We start from the raw sequence: 16,148 nt of genomic DNA on the forward strand, positions 1-16,148 counted from the left end.
ACAAGAAAATTGTATAATATATGGCCAGATTAAGCACAATATTGTACATGCAGGAGACATTCACACCAGTGTCCTGCTGGAGATAATTTTTTAGGGCTCTGGCAGTGCTCATCCTGTTCCTCCTTGCACAAAGAAGCAGATACCGGTCCTACTGATTGGTTAAGGACCTTCTACAACCCTGTCCAGCTCTCCTAGAGTGCCTGACTCCTGGAATTTCCTCCAAGCTCTTGAGACTCTGCTGGGAGACACAGCAAACCTTCTGGCAATGGCATGTATTGATGTGCCATCCTGGAGAAGGACTGCCTGTGCAACCTCTGTAGGGTCCAGGTATCACCTCATGCTACCAGTAGTGACACTGACCATAGCCATATACAAAACTAGTGAAAAAACAGTCAGAAAAGATGAGTAGGGTAAAAATGTCAGTGGCTTTCACCTGTAAAACCATTCCTGTTTTGGGGGTCGTCTCATTGTTGCTCATCTAGTGCACCTGTTGTTAATTTCATTAACACCAAAGCAGCTGAAACTGACTTACAACCCCCTCTGCTACTTAACTGACCAGATCAATATCCCAGGAGTGTCATTGACATGATGCTATACTCTGATTAAAAAGTGTTCCTTTAATTTTTTGAGCAGTGTATATTGTTTTAAACATTACTTAGTGTTGTATGTTATTGTGTTCCTTTCCCGGTGGATACGTTATCATCCTGGAAGGGAATCCAGCCCCAACTGTGAATAAGAGTTTGACAAAATTCAGTTTTGAAAAATTCTTGTCTGAGTTAAATGGTTTCTGTCTCATAAGTGATTTTGTCTGGGATACAAACACAATTGGCCTTTTCATGGTGAATGAAGTCCTGTGGGCTGAAAGTGCACAACATGAAGCGTACCACAGTATGTGTGATGACTTCTATGGACTCCTCTATATATTTATAAAATTCAAATTAAAATACTTTTTCACCTCCCAGGGCTGCTGTTAGAAATCACGGGGCATCTCCTCAAAAATATACTAAAATCATTGTTAGTGGACACAAACACAACATTACTTATGAAATTCCTGCTAAATATAAAAGATAAAACTGTATTGAAGTAAAAACAAAAGCTCTGTGTGTAATTGAGATCTTGGGGTTCATTCACATGGGCGCTGTAGCCTGTCCAGTGTGAATCAATTGTTTGTGTGGCTAGAGCTGTGTGCAGGCAGCCTATGTTATGTTATGGGTACGGACACAACCTCAGGCATAGCTCCCAACTGTCCCTGATTTCGAGGGACTGTTCCTGATTTCGAATGTAGCACTACCCCCATGAGCATTGATTGAGTAATAGGTTTGGGATCCCTGGCAATCTGAACCCCATGTTGGAGTCCACCCTCTGCTGACACCAATGTACTCCGCTAACCCAGATAATTTGCACCTGCAAAATGGACTCACACACAGAGTAGTATAAACCAATGTGACGTTTATATTGAATTGCAGGGTAACTGAGTCAAGAATAACAGAATAGCATTTGACTTGATAATAACTCTGGTGAAGGTCAGCAACTATGACCCAATGTATATCAACATACACAATAAATAACAGTATTTACCCTCTAGGGGACCACCCACAGTACATATACTGCAGCAACGTGGCCCATGTGTGCAGGATCACGTTTATAAATCTCATCCTGTTTACTTGGTAGGGGGCGCGCGACCGTCCTACCCACGGCACAATCATGGCTGCGGGTGTCAATCACCAGGTCCCGGCTGGTGATTACCCGCCGGAGCCCGGCCGATTGCTGGCAAACACTGACAGAAAGCACAGCTGCATTATTATCAGTGGAGCTCTCCTCCCTGTCAGTTTTCAGCACACTGTTCTGGATTGCAGAGTTCAGCTTTCCGGAACAGTGTGTGACAGTGAAGTACACCCTCCCACTCCCTAGTAAAACACTCCCCTCACATAGTTAACCCTTTGATTGCCTTTTTATGTTAACCCCTTCCTCCCCAGTGCCATTAGTACAGTGTCACTGCTTTTTTTTTGCACTGATCACTGTATTGGTGTCACTGGGGATGTCAGTGACCCCAAGTCAGTTCCCCCCCAGTGTCAGAATGTCCGTGCTGTGTTCTGCATGAGTTCCACCTATACATCCTGAACTTTGCTAGATTGCTTGGATACAGAGGAAGCCAGAGGCAGAACTAGCAGCACTTGAACACGCTGAGCAGGCATTACTAAACAATTGCAGCTCTCTCTTAAGCAGAAAGCCTAAGTAAATTCTCCTAACAGTTCTCCTATCAAGCAGGGGAACCAACTGTACTCTTCTTATCCTAGCACCTATCTAGGAGGGTGCTACATACTATTTAAATGTCATTTTTCTTGAAGTTAGGCTTTAGTTATAAAGATTTTGAACTATAGACTGTAGATGTGATGTGTACATAGATGTGCAAAGGTTCTGGCAAAAGTGTGAATTTTCTTGAAAACTTCTGTAATTCCCAGCTTTCCATACCAACTCTCTGGAAAAACTACCTGACACCGTCAATAAAGACAAGAGAAAAGAGCTCCTCTCTGAAATAGATGGAATGGAAGAGGATATCATGATATATGAGCCGTGTAAGTGTTTTCTTTTAATATATATGTTTACAGCTGCACAATCTGCACAAATGATACATCTGTTAGGACATATAAGTTTGTGGGGGACATTCAAATGAATTCAAAATACTTGTAATGACACCGTTCTGGTAGTAGTTTCCTTAAGAACTACCTGCGCCTAGCTCAGACAAGCATTTGCACCAGTGATTGTAACATTATCCACACGTGTTCCAAATTCTCCCAGCTCCAACTACCACCATATATACTGCGAGCAGGCAGCACACCCAGGCATCGTTCTGCTGGGTAACTTGATTGACAGCTGTACTTGGAAGTGAAGTGGGAGCCGTGGCCCTGCTGTTAATAGAAATTGCATTGTTTCCTTTGTTAATGTAAGTGCATTTTTAACCACTAAGGGACGCCCGCAGTACATATACTACTACAAGGCGGCCCCTGTGTGCAGGACCACGTATATAAACGTAATCCTACATTTTGGGGTAGGGGGCATGCGCGACCATCCTACTCGCTCACCGATCGCAGCCATGGTGTCAATCACTGAGTCCTGGTCGGTGATTAGCTGCCAGAGCCAAACAATTGCCGGCAAACACTGACGGGGAGGAAGGCTGCATTGTTTCTAATGGAGTTCTCCTCCCTGTCAGTTTTCAACACTCTGTTTCGGATTGCTATGCACAGCCTTCTAGATCAGTGTGTAACAGTGAAGTACACACACCCCGCCCCCTAGTAAAACACTCCCTTCACACAGTTAACTCTTTGATTGCCTCCAAATGTTAACCCTTTCCTCCCTAGTGCCATTAGTACAGTGTCAATGGGTTTTTTTTTTTTTGCACTGATCACTGTATTGGTGTCACTGGGGACCCCAGGTGACCCCAAGTCAGTACCCCCCAATGTCAGAATGTCCACCACAGTCCTGCCATAAGTCGCTGATGACCGCCATAAGTCGCTGATGACCGCCATAAGTTGCTGATCACCGCTATTAGTATAAAAATATTTTTAAAATCCAGTATCTATACCGCCATTTGTGCACGCTATTACGTTCACGTAAACCAATTATTTTACACGTGTTGGGATTTTTTTTAGCAAAGACATGTTGCAGAATACAATTTGGACTAAATTTATGACGAAATTTGATTTTTACATTTTTTTTGCTGGACCTGCTTTATAGCAAAAAGTCCAAAATATTTTTTTTTTCAAAATTGTCGTTTTTTTTTTTTTTTATAGGGCAAAAAATAAAAAACGCACAGGTGATCAAATACCACCGAAAGCCCAATTTGTGGGGAAAAAAGAACGTAAATTTCATTCTGGTGCAGTGTTGCATGACTGCGCAATTGTCAGTTAAAGTAACGCAGCACTGTAACACAAACTGCTTCTGTAACCACTTCCTGACCGCCCTATAGCAGAAATACTACTACAGGGTGGCACGGGTGTGCAAAATCACATATATATAATATATACGTGATTCGCGCTCCCGTGGTTTTCATGCCCCTCCCAGATGGTGTCAGATTGCCGTCAGTATACCAGTCATCACATTTAACCCCTTGATTGCCAGGAAGATGCTCATACACAATAAACCTCCATTGCTAGTATAGTGTCTGAACGGATCAATATCTTTGATCAGATCAGCACTATACCAGTATTCACATTAGTATAGTGTCCCCAAAAATACAGCGTTAGCAGGATCAGCCCCGGCACCTGCCAGCACCTGGTTTTCTCCCCCAACAAGTGCAGTGTCAGTAGGTCTCTGTCACTTGATACATTGCGCACAAAACCGCAGTGTTGGCAGAATCAGGCCTGATCTCTGTTAGCACTTGCCAGTAAATTTTTTATGACTCTCATATGTAGCAGAGTGCCAATACTAGTGCCACGCTACCTTTTGGTGAACTGGCGAGCACTAGTGGCCTAGTACATCCTGGTCTTTCACATACCTCTTAAGAGTGTAAGCTCCCAGGATCAGGCCCTCCCAACTCTCTTGTATTGAACTGTATTGTTGATGTAATGTCTCCCATTATATTGTAAAGCGCTGAGCAAACTGTTGGCGCTATATAAATCCTGTATTATAATAATAATAATACCAACACTGCAGTATGACTTGGTGACGTGGCGAGTCCCATAAGTGCAGTACAAGCTGGTGCGGTGGCGAGCACAAGTATTGTCCTGCAGCCACCAACAATTCGCACACAGGCCCATAGAGCACCTAGTATCCTTCCGGATGTGCTTGCAAATCCCAATTGGCAGCCCACAAATTCTGCAGCATCCGTACTTCCCCCCCATTTTGGAATTCAGGTGCAAACAGCAAATTTAACTACTCCCCTTGATTTTTGGAGCGGTTTTTCATGGGAGATCTGTATGCATTGATTGTGGATCAAAGCAATTTATATGCACAAAAATTTATTGCCGCCCACCCAAATTCAAACCTTGCCAGATCATTCGCATGGAAACCCATTACGGTTTCCAAATTTACATTTTTTTTTTTTTTGGGGCCTAACCCTCAACGTGGGCATGACTAAAAAAATGAATTGTGGTTGTATTGTACAGCGCCCGATTCATCATATGCCCGTGTTCTCCGCTGCCATGGCCAGGCATAGAAATGAGTATAATGTGTTTTATGCATTTCAATGGCAATACACTCAGTCCTCCTCGGGGTGACTCTGAATTTGACCGGCTCCACAAAATTCAGCCCCTCGCAAATCACCTTAACCAAAAATTTGCAGATGTCTATACTTCCCAGCAAAACATCTGCATTGATGAGTCCCTCATTATTTTTTCTGGCCACCTTGCATTCAAACAATTGCTCCCCAGTAACGTGCCAGATATGGGGTCAAGATGTATAAGATCTGTGAGAGGGCAACAGGCTATACATATACATTTTGGATTTATGAGGGAAAAGATAGTCATGTGGAGCCCCCTGGATGCTCAGACTACATGGGGAGCAGTGACAAGATAGTTTGGGACTTGGTGTCATCCTTTTTCCATATGGGGTACTACTTATACGTGGACAATTTTTATTCAAGCGTGCCACTATTTAGACATTTGTACAATCTTGGAACTGGTGCAGGTGGCACCCTGTGACTTAATGTGTGCCCACCATTAGAAGTGGGTGTATGCAGGGTGGTATATTCTAATGGTGGGCATACCACACACTTTTCCTGGCAGAGATTTCTTCTGTTTTTTTCATTCAGTCCACAGGCTGCATACAAAAAAAAAACATAGCATACTGTATATACCCAGCAAGGATCAGCAATGTACTGGTACATCCCTGGACTTTGAATGGTTATACCAGGGTGATGCCTACAGTTGCAGGCATCATCCTGGTATCGCTTTTTTTCAGCCGGCGATCGGCTTTCATGTAATAGCAATCCTAATGGCTAATTAGCTGCAGGGTTGCTTTTACAAGCAGTGGGAGAGTATACGCCCCCCTCCCTCCCCTGCTGCCTTCCATCTCCTTCTCGGGCAGTCCCATGCCATCAGGGAAACCTGAGAATGCAGCCAGTGTTTCTGCCAGCTGACCATAGAGCTGATTGGAGACCAGAATGGTGACAATCATCTCTATAGTCTAAGAAATCGGAAGCTATGAGCATTTCATCACTTCAGTTTCGCAGGATAAAAACAGCGCCATTTGTAAATCGGAAAAGCATCTGAACACACCGATCTTGGTTTGATTAGATAATAATGTAAGGGCAGAGGAGAGATCTAGAGTCTGACAGACCATGAGCGTTGACCCTGTGTCAGTATGTAAACAGCGGTTGCACTTTACATGTGAGGTATCACCTTTAACATCAGATCAAGAGCAGTAATTCTAACACTAGACCTCCTCTGTAATTCTAAAATGGTAGTTTGTAAAGGCTTTTAAAACGTTGCCTATGGATATTAAAAACATGCAGTTTGTCGCCATTGCACGGGGCATGCTCAGTTTTGCATCATGTCATGTTTGGTATCTATTTACTCGGCATACCATCTTTTATATCTTAACCAAATAATTGGCCAATATATTGTGTTTTGTGCATTAAAAGTAAACATTTTTTTTAACTTTTTTTTAAATTTGCGTTTGAAAAATTGCTGCGAGTATTATGTGACATAAACAATTGTAGCACCCACCATATATATATTTTTTTTTTACACAAAATTGTCACCTAAATGATGTATTGCTCACACATGCCATGGGTGTATGTGGAATTACTCCCCAAAATACATTCTGCTACTTCTCCCGAGTATGGGGGTACCACATGTGAGAGATGTTTTGGCAGTCTAGCCAAGTACAGCACCTCTAAATCCAATAAGCACCTTCAGGCTTTTAAAGGGCTTTATTTCCTCATTACACTTCCTGACTACCTATCACAGTTTTGGAGGCTCTGAAATGCCAGGATAGCACCAACCCCTCCCAAATGACCCCTTTTTGGAAAGCAGACACCCCAAGGAAATTGATAAGAAGCATGGTGAGTATTTTACAGATTTCTACTGTTGCCACAAGTTTTTGGAAAATGAAGAAAAAAAAACATTTTTTCTTTTCTTCTTTTTATATTTCAAAACCTTGTGAGAAAAAATGAGATCTGCAAAATACTCATCATGCCTTTTTAAATTCCTTGGGTTGTCTGCTTTCCAAAAGTAGACCATTTGGTGGGGGGGGGGGGTGCTATTCTGCCATTTCAGGGCCTCTAAAACTGTGATAGGTAGGGATAAAGTGAAGTGAGGAAGTTACGCACCTTCCGGGTTTCAAAGTGGTCATTGGATTTCAGGCTCCTGTATGTGGCTAGGCTCCCAAAACGTCTCACACATGTGGTATCCCCATACTACTCGATAGAAGTAGCAGAATGTATATTGGGGTGTAATTCCACATATACCCATGGCTTGTTCGAGAAATAAATCCTTTAAATGACAGCTTTGTGTAAAAAAAAAAAAGTTTGTCATTTTCCAGAAACTTGTGGACAAAAAATAAATCTTCCATGGACTCAATATGCCTCTCAGCAGATAGCTTAGGGTATCTACTTTCCGAACCTTTCTTTACATTGCTTTTCTGCACACAAAAATTTATAATTTTGTTTCACTGAGTCTATCTTAAATAACTTCATTAAAGCCAGCAACTGTTGAGATAATGAACACCTTGGTCAGGCCTATGTCATGTACAATATATACCATATTTTTCACTCCATAAGATGCACCTAGATTTTAGAGGAGAAGAAGAAAAAAAATATTCTGCAGGACTGCAGACACAGTACAGGAGATGACCAGAGCCTGCAGACACAGTACAGGAGATGACCAGAGCCTGCAGACACAGTACAGGAGATGACCAGAGCCTGCGGACGCAGTACAGGGGATGACCAGAGCCTGCGGACGCAGTACAGGGGATGACCAGAGCCTGCGGACGCAGTACAGGGGATGACCAGAGCCTGCGGACGCAGTACAGGGGATGACCAGAGCCTGCGGACGCAGTACAGGGGATGACCAGAGCCTGCAGACGCAGTACAGGGGATGACCAGAGCCTGCGGATGCAGTACAGGGGATGACCAGAGCCTGCAGACCTTTGGGGAGCGGGGGGAGGCAGGTACCGAATTTGATACCCACTCCCACTTCCGTGGAGTTGTCCTCCCTCCCCCCCCCCCCTGCCCGTAGTCTTGTGGGACACGTGACAGGTCCCAGAAGACTGCCGGACCATTCGAACATGCGCAGTGGGCACTCGGCTGTGAAGTCGCAAGCTGTCACAGCCGGGTGCCCACACTGAAGATGCCGGCACCAGGGAGAGACGACGACTGGTGAAAGCAGGACACCGCTGGACCGAGGAACAGGCAGGACCCAGGAACGGGTTCTTCTGCACAATAGAGCCAAGCGGGGGGAATACTGGGTCGGCTGCTCCATAAGACACACACAATTTCCTCCATTTTTTTGGGGGGGGGGGAATGTGAGTCTTATGGAGCAAAAAATATGGTATATAGAGGGCAAGAGTAGAAGTAAAGATGGCAATAGAGTCTTCTTTTTTTTTTTTTTCTATTAGCCGGACGGATGGATTCACTTGGATGGAGGAATCTTCCTCACTGTGCTATTGTATCCTGAGAGCTCTGTTGTCACAATTCACTGATCAGTGGCTGCAGCAGATGATCAAGAAAAGTTTTCCAACACTCTCATTCAACAAAAGTCAATCCTTAGACCAACTTCTGCGAGAAAGGGGAGCAAAGAGAAAGGGGGGGTGGGGAGTGAGAGGGGGTGGAGGGAGAGAGAGGAGAAATATGGAGAAATAGGTGAAGGGAAAGAGGGGGGGAGGTAAGAGTGAGATGAGGCAGGGGGTGACATGGAGGGAAAAAGAGGGGGGAGAGAGAGGGGGTTAGAGGGAGGAGGGAAAGAGGGTGGCAGAGCAAGGGGAGGAATGGACAATGGGGAAAAAATGAAAGAGGGGGAAGAGAAAGGTGGGGGGGAGAGAATGAGCACAGAAGAATGTACAGAGATCATTTCCAGTGGTATCTATGCAGTGGTCACTCCTTTCATAGGACTCCACAGTTTTGCTTTTTTCCCCATTTTGGACTCTTTCACATGTGTGGTTGGGTCGGTAAAAGCATGTGATTGAGCCATGGTTTTACTGCTCCCCCTTTGGGGTATATTCACACCAGCTGCAGTGGGACTGTGTTGGGCGGCTATTCCATGTCTAATTCAGTGTTGTGTATGCAGTAGTTTTTTTTAACCCAGTGCAGTGCAAAGCTGCTGTGTTGTAATGCAGTGTTTGGTGTGAATGGACGCTTGGCTGACAAGCTAGCAGCTGGGAGTGGACAGATGGTGCAGCTGGGAGCGGACGGATGTTGCAGCTGGGAGGGGACGGATGCTGCAGCTGGGAGGGGACGGATGCTGCAGCTGGGAGCGGACGGATGTTGCAGCAGGGAGGGGACGGATGTTGCAGCAGGGAGGGGACGGATGCTGCAGCTGGGAGGGGACGGATGCTGCAGCTGGGAGCGGATGGATGTTGCAGCTGGGAGTGGACGGATGTTGCAGCAGGGAGGGGACGGATGCTGCAGCTGGGAGGGGACGGATGCTGCAGCTGGGAGCGGACGGATTCTGCAGCTGGGAGCGGACGGATGCTGCAGCTGGGAGCGGACGGATGCTGCAGCCGTGGTGCTCTGCACTACAACCTCCTCGCAATTGCATGCAATTCATGTGGTGGGGTGGTGCAGCTTTTAGGGGGTTCAAACAGATGTCAAATGCCTCTGAAAAGTAATCTGTGAGTGGATTGATTTTCAGAGGAGCAAGTCTTTTTTAATCAGAAGAGCAGAGGGAGGGACATCTGAAAATGGTAACAAATGTCAAGGGGGGGGGGGGGCGGGGCAGTATGTCTGCACTTACCAACTACTCCCTCAGGCAGCCAGGATCTAAAGTACTTCTTGCACTCTTTATGTAATCCAACTTGGAGTCTGCACATACACAGCAAGCCCTGTCAGTGTGTGTGTGGGGGGGGGGAGTTGAGTATAGGCGGGGCAGGCACAGCAGGGATGGGATGGGGGCGGGGCAGACACAGCAGGGATGGGATGGGGGGCGGGGTAGATTCAGCAGGGATGGGATGGGGCGGGGCAGACACAGCAGGGATGGGATGGGATGGGGCGGTGCAGACACAGCAGAGATGGGATGGAGGGCGGGGTAGATTCAGCAGGGATGGGATGGGGGGCGGGGCAGACACAGCAGGGATGGGGGCGGGGCAGACACAGCAGGGATGGGATGGGGCGGGGCAGACACAGCAGGGATGGGATGGGGGGCGGGGTAGATTCAGCAGGGATGGGATGGGGGGCGGGGCAGACACAGCAGGGATGGGGTGGGGCAGACACAGCAGGGATAGGATGGGGGGCGGGGCAAACACAGCAGGGATAGGATGGGGGCGGGGCAGATTCAGCAGGGATAGGATGGGGGCGGGGCAGATTCAGCCTGCTCCATTCCATGCATCCAGCACACTATACTGAGCACTGCTGATCCTGTGTCTCTCTATCTCGCTGACAGAACTGGTGAGAGTGAGACATTGAGTAACAGGATCGGCAGTGCACCCCCCTCCCCCTCCCAGCCTGAAACTCCGGCCGTGACAGGGAGATGCTGCTGCACTGCTGACAAGCTATGGATTTCTCTGTGTGCGAGAGGGCACAGTGCGCCCCACACACAATGATATGTCACTGGTCCTGGGGGGGGCACCACTGAAATCTGGGAAGGCAAAGCCCACCCCAGCACCCCCCTAGATCCGGCCATGATCTATACCATAGTTTGTAGATACTATAACTTTCACACAAAGCAATCAATATACACTTATTGGGATTTTTTTACCAAAAACGTAGCAGAATACATTTTGGCCTAAATTTATAACTAACTTTGAGTTTACTATATATTTTTTTTATAGCCGAAAGTAAAAAATATAGTTTTTCTTTAGAATTTTTGGTCTTTTTTTTTGTTTTAAAGCGTGAAAAATAAAAAGCACACAGGAGATCAAATACCACTGAAAGAAAGCTCTATTTGTGTGAAAAAAGGACGTAAATTTCATTTGGGTGCAGCATTGCATGACCGCGCAATTATCAGTTGATTTAGTGCAGCGCCAAGTAGCAAAAAGAGGCCCGGTCATTAACCTCCCTAGCGGTATTATTATGTCAGTATTTCTGTGCTCAAAGCGGTACATTTTTTTGCATGGAAATATGTCATTTTTATTGTATTCCTGTAATTGTTAGGAATAACTCACTGAATTCTGTCCAAACAAGAGTCTAGTAAACATCCCGGGTAGGATAAAATTTGAAACACGAAATCATAAATTATAATATAATAAATAATCATAAAAAATAATAATACATTTAATTCAATAATGTAATCAAACCAAAAACCATGAAATTTGAAATAGAGCGCCAAGTTCGCACATCACTGATCTTAGTCACAAAATCGTTTTCAGTGTCTGATGACGAATTTCCCCCACGAATCATTATCACTCAATTCTGCAAGTACTGGCAACATCTTCTGGGTTCCACGGACAGGGGATGGTGAACCCCGATTCCCAGACACCAGTTCCAGAGACTGGGGATTTGATTGACTTTTATGCTGAGGATGAACCAGCCGGCATGCCTCCAGCAGAAGAGCTGGCATCAGGGCATGGCATTGTTGACCTCTGCCCACAACAGTCAGCACTGCAGGAGCTACAGGAAGAGGATGCAATTGACACCTCACAACTGCGGCTTGAGCTGATGTCTGTGGATGGGACTTCGGTCTCCACTGACACAACCCCATAAAAGGGTCTGTCATTGGGACAGGAGGATGTTAGCCTTACTTGCAAACACTGGGGGATGTCCAAGTCAAAGTGGATGAGACTGCAGTCGCCACCTGGATACCCCAGGCATGCTGGGCTGTCGGCCCAGATCCCCAACAGTATGAGTCGGCCCAGCCACCCTGTCTTCTCTCCAGCGACTGAGAGGACTTCAGGGAGAAGGACCAATCCGTACTTCTCCCCAGCGGCGGGTATGTTCTACAAGAGAGGCAGAGGTTGGCTGGGTGAGTAATGCTATGTTTGGGACAATTTGTTTGGGGTACTGTTTGGGTGCTGGCATTGGGTAACTGGAAGTACATACTAACTTTGGAGTCCACCCGTCTGGGGTTTCCTCCTGCGTTAGTCTCCTGCCGAAAGGGGAGATTTGTGACGGGAGTCACTTTGGGTGGTAGGCCCATATAACCCAGCTCACTTTAGAGAGGTGGAGAGACCCCTGTCTTAGCTCCCCATATCCCTATTATGTGTAAGTCACCCTGTGCCTGTTAGGGGTACAGGGTGATCTGTCCTAATATTGGGGTGGGGGGTTGTTGATTGTGCAAAGCCATGTGGTTGCATCCCATTGTTCTATTGTGTGTCTTGCTTGGGAGCAAACTATTATGGGATGTATGTATTTGTGTATTGGCTTGGTGGGGGGTGTCTCTAGCAGCCCTCCCTCCTGATGGGACTGTCTGCTAAAGTGAAGTCAGCCAGTTCGAGTTTCAAATAAAGAGTTCCATGTTCAGACAAACGGGTGTCATCTAGTCTTGTATGGTCTGATGTAGTGTCTGTGGTCGGTGTTCGGACAGGGAAGCGGTAGTCTAGCGGAAATACCCAAGCGCAGACTGGGTTGGTTCCGTTACAATAAATAAATATTAAAAAATCAGAAAAAATACCTAGATCAAGGTTTGATGTAGTTCAGTGCCAGGGTAAGTGTTTGGGTCAAGATCAGGGTCAAAGGTCAGGATTAAAAAAAAATTGGTATCAGTGTGTTTTAGGTAAAAAAAAAAAGTGCACTATAGTTTCTGGGCTGTACTACGGGTACAAACAACATACACTTATGGTATCGCTGCGATTGTCAAGAGCTGGAGAATTTATTTTGGGTTGTTCTTTGGTAGGTTATGGTAGTAACAAGAAACACACAGCTAAATTAAAAAGTTTTTTTGTACTATTTTGGGCCAGTTTGGACCTTTTTGATAATACAAAAAAAAATCAGTAGATATCCATTACCATTTACCACCAAATGAAAGCCCAATTTGTCCTGAAAAAAACGTGGTATAATCCACCTGGATGTATAAAGTAGTTGTGATGATATGGACGGTTTTACTATCACATGTCAACGTTGCAAAATTGTGCTTAGGCATTTAGATTTGTTTTACCCTTAGGCATGAAGGGGTTAAGGGGGCGTGCGGGGGGGGGGGGGGGGTCCTATACCTACATACTTCAGCTAATAGGTGTCCCTCATTCCCATCTCAAAAGGTTGAGAGGTATGCCTCAGGTCCTAATCTGACAGGTGTGTGGGTACAGGTGTGTGGCCATAAACACAGGCAGTGTACATTCGGGGCCCCTCACCCACACCTGCACACCTGTCTAACTAACACCTGTGGCTGTTGGTGAATAGCAGGTGTCCCCATAGAGGCAGGCAGCTGCAGCCGCATAAACAAACCACTCATTTACACAGACAGACCACCTTAGGAGTTCTTAGAGCTTATTCACATGAGGTTTGGGGGTGGTAAAACCTCACAGTTGAGCTGCACATTTACCCACACCCAACCACTACTCCCTTTAGCTGCAGAGGCATCTACTGGGGATGGTCACATGACACGACTGTGATGCTTTGCTTCGTGGCCTTGGCAGTAATTATACTCCTTGTTGAATGTGACCCATTCAAGTGAATAGCGCTGCTTTGCAAGTGCCCCACAACTGCATGCATTGCATATGGTTGCAGCGCGCTAGTGCAATACAATGCCTCCTCTCTGCCTGTCATATACTCTCTGAGGAGCAAAGGGGGATGGTAAGGGGTAGTTGGGGGAACACCAGGCACACAATGGAAGGCTACAGGAAAGGGTAGTTGGAAGGATATCAGGCACACAGTGGAAGGATAAAGGGAATGGGTAATTGGGAGGATAGCAGGCACAAAGTGGCAGGTTTAGGGAACAGTAGTTGGTAAGATAACAGGCACACAATGGCAGGGTATAGAGGGGTGTAGTTGGCAGGATAGCAGGCACACAGTAGAGGGTTACAAGGAGGTGGTAGTTGGTAGTGTAGCACTACCCCCTTAGGAGCTGCTGAAGATTTGGGTCCCCCTATAGTCCTGCACAGCCAGGCAACACGCATTTCCTTCTAGCCTTGCACTCCAGAGACAGTAAACAGACCTTGAACTTGGGTTTTTTTTTGCATTTTAATATGGGATTTAAACTTGGATGGGGATGAGGGATACCTGGGATGCCCAAGGAACTGTTGAGCTGATGGTAACTTCCTGGAACTACAGTTATGTTCAAAATAATAGCAGTGTGTTGAAAAAAGTGAATAAAGCTCAAAATACTTGTAATAGCTTTTATTTCCATACACACAAATGCATTGGGAACACGACACATTCTATTCGAAATCAAAACATGAAGAAAAATAGATCAAATTTGTGTTGTTTCTCAAAAAAAATTGAAAAAAAAGTGAATATTAGACGGTTCAAAAAAATAGTAGTGTTTGTATTCTTCTTTACAAACTCAAACATTCACTATATAAACTGAAAAATGTTTGAAGATTTTGCTTTCCTTTGAATCACTTAATAAATATTTAGTTGTAGTCGCACTGTTTCTGAGAACTGCTGTACATCTGTGTTGCATGGAGTCACCCAACTTCTGGCCCCTGTGATCAGGTATTCCAGCCCAGGATGATTGGACTACATTCCACAGTTCTTCTCCATTTCTTGGTTTTGCTTCAGAAACGGCATTTTTGATGTCACCCCACAAGTTTTCTATTGGATTAAGATCCGGGGATTGGGCTGGCCACTCCATAACGTCCATCTTGTTGGTCTGGAACCAAGATGTTGCATGTTTACTGGTGTGTTTGGGGTCGTTGTCTTGTTGGAACACCCATTTCAAGGGCATTTCCTCTTCAGCATAAGGCAGCATGACCTCTTCAAGTATTCTGATAGATTCAAACTGATCCATGATCCCTGGTATGCGATAAATAGGCCCAACACCGTAGTATGAGAAACATCCCCATATCATGATGCTTGCACCACCATGCTTCACTGTCTTCACAGTGTACTGTGGCTTGAGTTCAGTGTTTGGGGGTCGTCTGACAAACTGTCTCCGGCCACTAGACCCAAAAAGAACAATCTTACCTTCATCAGTCCACAAAATGTTGCGCCATTTCTCTTTAGGCCAGTCAATGTGCTCTTTGGCAAATTGTAACCTCTTCAGCGCATGTCTTTTTTCCAACAGTGGGACTTTGCGGGGGCTTCTTGCAGATAGCTTGGCTTCACATAGGTGTCTTCTAATTGTAACAGTACTCACAGGGAACTTTACACCTTCTTTCATCTTCCTGGAGCTGATTGTTGGCTGAGTCCTTGCCATTTGGACTATTCTTCTATCCATTCGAATGGTAGTTTTTCGCTTTCTTCCACGTCTTTCAGGTTTTGGTTGCCATTTTAAAGCATTTGCGATCATTTAGCTGAGCAGTCTATCATTTTCTGCACTTCTTTATATGTTTTCCCCTCTCCAATCAACTTTTTAATCAAGGTACGCTGTTCTTCTGAACAATGTCTGGAACGACCCATTTTCCTCAGAATTTCAGAGAGAAATGCACTGTAACCAGCATGTACAACATTTGCTGCCTTCCTTCCTTAAATAAGGGCAATAATTGCCACCTGTTTTTCAAAGAATGAATGACCTCACTAATAGAACTCCACACTGCTATTATTTTGAACATGCCCCCTTCAATTAATGATTAAATTACACAGAATCAGCAGCATGCATGTCATGACTGTTGGGTCTGTTGGATTTCTATTACTCTACTACACCTGCTAGGAAATTATTTGCCATGTAGAAATATAATTTCTACCAAAAACAGTGATTGATCTAGTTAGTGATGTCTGACTGCTATTATTTTGAACACAACTGTATGTACAAGTGCTCAGAAGGGTTTGTTTCTTCTTGGAGAGCTATCCAGCCTTTCCTGGTATGCCACCTCAGACTCTAAACAAAAAATCCCACAAAAGGATAGAGCACCTCAAAGGCTAATAAGCAGCATAAATGTATTATGGACGTAACAGTAAAACAGTTCATATATGCAAAACAATGCACATACCCCATCCATCCCCTCCCCCCAGCCCCCTACCA

The 16,148-nt window shown here is 45.3% G+C and overlaps 1 protein-coding gene across 1 annotated transcript in view; it reads left to right on the forward strand.

Annotated features, from left to right (window-relative positions):
- Positions 1-785: 785 nt before the first annotated feature.
- LOC149452040 (uncharacterized) overlaps positions 786-16,148 on the forward strand; it is a 77,680-nt gene continuing 62,317 nt past the window's right edge. The window contains exons 1-2 of the mRNA XM_089689850.1: positions 786-888; positions 2,463-2,576. Coding sequence (XP_089545976.1) covers positions 837-888; positions 2,463-2,576 — 166 coding nt within the window. The 5' untranslated portion in view covers positions 786-836. The remainder of the gene's footprint in view (positions 889-2,462; positions 2,577-16,148) is intronic.

This window comes from Staurois parvus, unplaced genomic scaffold (genome assembly GCF_062004578.1).
Source record: "Staurois parvus isolate SC_StPar_1 unplaced genomic scaffold, SC_StPar_1.0 ptg000500l, whole genome shotgun sequence".
Classification (NCBI taxonomy): Eukaryota; Metazoa; Chordata; class Amphibia; order Anura; family Ranidae; genus Staurois; species Staurois parvus.